The sequence below is a fragment of the Arachis ipaensis genome, chromosome B05, assembly GCF_000816755.2.
Source record: "Arachis ipaensis cultivar K30076 chromosome B05, Araip1.1, whole genome shotgun sequence".
NCBI lineage: Eukaryota > Viridiplantae > Streptophyta > Magnoliopsida > Fabales > Fabaceae > Arachis > Arachis ipaensis.
Window position 1 is genome coordinate 141,927,777 of NC_029789.2, and position 5,594 is coordinate 141,933,370.

At 35.2% G+C, this 5,594-nt stretch overlaps 1 protein-coding gene across 1 annotated transcript; it reads left to right on the forward strand.

The window, feature by feature from the left end:
- Positions 1,011 to 4,623, forward strand: LOC107644543 (protein kinase PVPK-1). Its single transcript, XM_016348425.2, has 3 exons — positions 1,011 to 1,276; positions 1,752 to 2,926; positions 3,603 to 4,623. The coding sequence occupies exons 2-3, from the start codon at positions 1,854 to 1,856 to the stop codon at positions 4,435 to 4,437; spliced, it is 1,908 nt and encodes a 635-aa protein (XP_016203911.1). The 5' UTR covers positions 1,011 to 1,276; positions 1,752 to 1,853; the 3' UTR covers positions 4,438 to 4,623.

Below are 5,594 nucleotides of genomic sequence, written 5' to 3' on the forward strand. Positions count from 1 at the left end.
ATAAATATAAAATTTTTAAATTAATGAGACAATCAAGAATATTAAAATGACTTAAAAATTAATCTAAAAATATGAAAAAAAATAACTCAAGGTATAGTATATTCTAAAACATTAATTTAAGGACGACACTGTTTTTATAATCTTAATTGTTTTGCTTGTTTTATAAGACAATTTGTTTTGCTTATATAGATTGTAAGCTGACTTATAAAGGATATCAAGTTGTCTTATAAAACAATTAAGGTTGCAAAAACAATGCTATCCTTAAATCAATGTTTTAGACTATATTATATCTCTAGATTAATTTTTATTTTTTTTCTTATCCCTGGATAAACTTTTAAGTTACTTTGATATCCTTGATTGTCTTATTAACTTAGAAAATAAATTTTTTTTACTTTTTTACATTTCCGATCGATACAGAAATGTAAGTTCAAACCGTCGTTACTAACACATACAAATTTCCAGTTGATCCTTATAATTAAAACATTAAATCATTGGTAACGATGGAGGTTTTGATTCTACAGGGTTCAAAAAACAGACAAAAAACAACCATGTCTATTCTTATACTACAGAGTATCAATTTGTTATGAGATCCTCCGATTTAGTAATAGTGATCCGTATGATGTCACGAAACCGTATTAAAAAAATGAAAAAAAAGTAAATCTTTAAATTATAAAAGAATACACAACCTACAAAATTGTTTTACAGATATAAGACCATGTAATCACACTTTGATAAGTGTTCGGAAAACTTACACCTTTAATAAAACTTCTGAGTACTAGTTCGTGAAACTTAGAAGTAGAGTGGTTACAAGTACGTACATCTTTTCACAATAGCACAAATAATTTTTTACAATAATATTACATTAAAATTAAATAAAAAATAAATCTTAATAAATGACGATATAAATATATCAAAATTAAACTTTTACTATAATCACAAAACAAAAATAGTTACAAATTATGATGGGTTTTTTTACTATTGTTACATCAAAGTGTTTTGTTTAGTGCATTCTTTATGGATCCGATCTGAGAAGAGAGATCAGAGAGCGAGTGTGTGTTCACTTCAGTGTTTCACTCTTGTTCACTGCTGCACAAAGACACACCAAAGTTACTTCACTTTCTTGCTGTTTTTTTTCTTTTTTTTTTTGGAGTGCTTTTTTCTTAGCATGCCCACATGCTCTTTTTACCTCTCCACCTTCTTTCTCCACATTGTCATGAACAAATCAAACTACATTTCTCGCTCTTCATTTGCATTACCATTTCTCTACTCTGATCAGGTTCTCCCTCTCTCTCTTTCTCTCTGTTCTTTCTTTATAGGGTTGTTTTTTTTATTATTTATTCATTTTTTTTATTCGCTGTGGTTGAAGGAGAATCAAAGAAAGATCATTGGGACTTATAAAGAATCAAACTTTTCAGTTGGGGTGTTGTGTTTTTGTTCATATAAGTCTTGTTGGTTCTGAATGATGAGTGGGTTCTTGGGAAACATGTAAAAAAAGCTTGAACCTTTTACTGTCTCTGGGAACCCCTTTTGAGTTTTTCTTGATGCTTGATGAAGTTGTTGAGTTGATTGTGTTTTATTATGTAAAGAGTTCCATTTGGGGTGATTTTTCCACTGAATGTGTTATTCTTGAAGATTATGTCATGCTTTCTTTTTGTTTTTTGCTTGTTCAAATTCCATTCTGTGTTTGCATATTAATAATGTCTGTTATTTCTATCATCATAATCATTGATTTACGTTTTAATGGTGTGCAGGAGATTCTGTAATTAAAGGGCTTTTTGGATGATCAGATATTGATTAATTCACTGAGCTGAGTTGAAATTTCAATTTCAAGCTTTTGTGTTCATAGTTTCTTCATGGAGTCACCTGCAAATGGAGTACTAGAGTCTTTATCAGAGGTTCAGAATTCAGTTTCTGTTGCACAGCAGCATGATCCTCCTTCTACATCCGGGACTCCCTGTCCTACGCGGCCTCCCTTAAGACCATCTCGGAATCATGTTCATGGGCCTTCTCCCATGCCCCATTCGGCCGGTCACCACCATAGTCACGGATCAAAGTCCATCATCCATCATCAAAATACCTATGTAGTTAATCAGAAGCATTCCTATTTGGAGGGTGAAAATGCGGACCATGAAGGATTGCCTTCGAAATCTTGCATCAAGCAATCATTTGATGATTCCAAGACTTGTGATTCAAGTGTCATATTCGAATCTGACATTGACAATTCCATCTCAGGTCCATCGAGACGAGCCGTTGGTAATCACAGCAGGAGTTACTGCCCATCAGAGGTTACTTTTTATGCAAGTCCTCAGAATAGTTGCTATGCTGCTACTGTCTATTCGGAAGCTAAACAAAGTTTCACCTATACTGAAATTAGTGAGTGTGGTACTAGTGTTGATAAGTCACTAGAAAGTGGCATTGAGGTTGCGAATTCCTGTGATTTTAATGAGAGTAGGAAGACCAGCATCTGCAGGGCGAGTACTGGGAGCGATATCAGCGATGAGAGCAGCACCAGTAGCTTGAGTAGTGCTATGTATAAACCACATAAGGCGAATGATAAACGGTGGGAAGCAATTCAGGCCATCCGAGCGCGCGATGGTATGTTGGAGATGAGACATTTCAGGTTGTTGAAGAAATTGGGACGCGGAGACATTGGAAGTGTGTATCTAGCTGAACTGAGCGGCACGAGGACTTCTTTTGCCATGAAAATAATGAACAAGACAGAGCTAGCGAATCGCAAGAAGCTTGTGAGGGCTCAGACTGAGAGAGAGATATTGCAGTCCTTAGATCATCCGTTTCTGCCCACATTGTATACACATTTTGAGACTGAGACATTCTCCTGCTTAGTAATGGAGTTCTGCCCCGGTGGAGACTTGCATGCACTCAGGCAAAGGCAACCCGGGAAGTATTTCTCGGAGCACGCTGTCAGGTTAGCAATCACAATTCCTTTTTATGCTTGCTGTGTTGGATTGTATCCATGTATCAAAATGCAGGCTCCTATACCTAAAGCAACAATCAGCAAACCTGATATTAGCTGATTCTGTATTAGATTTATGAACTCAATTGTTCCACAGTTGGGGTTTTTGATGTACCTCTAATCACTCCAGTCCCTATTTGTAGCAAAACATGGTTTGCTAGTTTTATAACTAACCAAGTTGATTTGTTTTCTTATGGCTTTATTGTTGGAAAAACTCATGGATATGTTCCTCTTTATTTTACTTATTGCCTTTATGGTTAGTTGATTACTCTATCTCTATGCTTTCTGTTTTCCCAGAATTGTTACATTCTGATTCCATTAGAGTTCGGTTTTAATCGATTGTTGCTTTTGGTGAAAGTTTTACACTGTTTCCAAATCATGTTATTGTGGCAATACATGAATGGATAATAGTACAAACAAATTCTTTTTGTTGACAATTGATAAAAAAAATGATGAACTCATATACCAATTAATTGGCCTCTCTGACAGCTTGCTTAATATGTTAATTTCTCATTATTGAAACTTGTATCCAACTTATGACAAATAGATTAATTTTGCTGTTGTATTGGTTTCTAGTTATATCTTTAATGATCACTCTATTTATAAGTTGATGAATCTTTGAATGTAGGTTTTATGTGGCAGAAGTTCTCCTTGCTTTGGAGTATTTACATATGCTTGGGATCATCTACAGAGACCTTAAACCGGAGAACGTGTTGGTGAGGGAAGATGGTCATATAATGCTGTCGGATTTCGACCTCTCTCTAAGGTGCACGGTCAGTCCAACTCTTGTAAAGTCATCAAACTCTATCTTGGAGACGAAGACCTCAGGATACTGCATTCAGCCTTCTTGCGCCGAACCGACTTGTTCAATGCAGCCAGACTGCATCCAACCGGCATGCTTCTCGCCTCGATTTCTTTCCAGCAAATCCAAGAAAGGAAAGAAGTACAAGCCAAAGAATGACATGCATCATCAGGTGACCCCTCTTCCGGAGCTTATTGCCGAGCCAACAAATGCCAGATCGATGTCCTTCGTTGGTACACACGAGTACTTGGCTCCTGAGATCATTAAGGGCGAAGGGCACGGCAGTGCTGTGGACTGGTGGACATTTGGGATATTCCTATACGAGCTCTTGTTTGGGCGAACACCCTTCAAGGGCTCGGCCAATCGAGCAACGCTGTTTAACGTTGTTGGCCAGCCCTTAAGGTTTCCAGAGTCTCCAACTGTCAGTTTTGCTGCCAGGGACTTGATTAGGGGCTTACTCGTGAAAGAGCCTCAGCATCGTCTTGCCTATAGACGTGGAGCCACCGAAATCAAACAGCATCCGTTCTTTCAGAATGTTAACTGGGCGCTGATCCGGTGCGCGAATCCTCCTGAGGTTCCACGACTCGTTAAACCAACCCCAGTTGAGATGGACCCTGGTTTGAACCCTTCTGGTAATTATTTAGACATTGATTTCTTTTGATCCTAATGTTGTGTTTTTCTGGTTGTTTCTTGGTCCATTGTTCTTTTCCTTTGCAATAAGAACTGCATTGGTCCATTTTAAACATACATTGATCACCACTTCTAATTGTTCATCATGAAAACTGCTGTAAGAAAATTCTAATTTCCCTTGAAGTGAGGATCAAAGTTTCTGTTCTCATTTGTCTCAGTTTCCCCTTGGTAATTTTATTTTATAACAATGTTAAGATAAGTTTATGTTACAATCACATAATATAAATAACCTTCAAAGTAGACTAATTAATATGCTAGTCTTGATTATAAACTAAACTACTTGTAATGGAAAAGTAATCTATATACCAATCTTTATTGAATGAATAGGATCCATTCATTGATGGTCCTAGTCTTTGTGACAAATGACTAGTCATGAACCTAAACCTTGGTGTCTAGAAACTTGAAAAAAAAGTATGCTTCTCCAAAAAAAAGTTTTATGTACACATAACATTAAAAAAAAAAAAAATAGAAGAGGTTAAGGACCGGCAAGACTCTTGTTATATAAACACCATGCTCCATTATGGTTATACGTAAGAGCATACGTCATATATATATATGCTTAACAAAATTTGTTGATTTATATACGCATGCCAAGAGTGACAATTTTTATTCTTGGTCAAAATTAACTAGTCTATTCTATTATATCAACTAATAGTAGAATATTCGTAATAAATTGAAATACCTAAATGCTTAACGTGTACTCGACTTTGCTGAACAAATGAAATGATGCTATTACCATAATACCATCATACAAGCTTGATTATGTAAGAGATTAAAATTTTCATGCCATACTTGTGCCTTAAAATAATTTCAACCGCTTGAATTTAAACAGTTACACACTATAATTTGTTCTAATAATATTTAAAAGATCTTATTTTTGTCCTAACCATCATTACCTTTCTTCATCAAGTGCTAATCACATAGTATGTTAAACGTTAAGCAGAAATTGATGTGCACTTAGTTGATAATTGAGAGACATAAAATAATAATATAGCCAAACTTATTAAATTATTTAACCATTTTTAACTATTAACTTTATATAATTTAGCTGCATTTGAATTTTTACTTAAATATTAACGTGTCAAATCTTGTTATGTTAATATTTTACCTTATCATATTGTAATGCCT

Excerpts from the sequence above, each read along its gene's own strand:
- LOC107644543 (XM_016348425.2), top strand. The coding sequence starts at position 1,854 with ATGGAGTCACCTGCAAATGGAGTACTAGAGTCTTTATCAGAGGTTCAG. Across the intron at positions 2,927-3,602 it reads TTCTCGGAGCACGCTGTCAG|GTTTTATGTGGCAGAAGTTC; the intron begins GTTAGCAATCAC and ends CTTTGAATGTAG.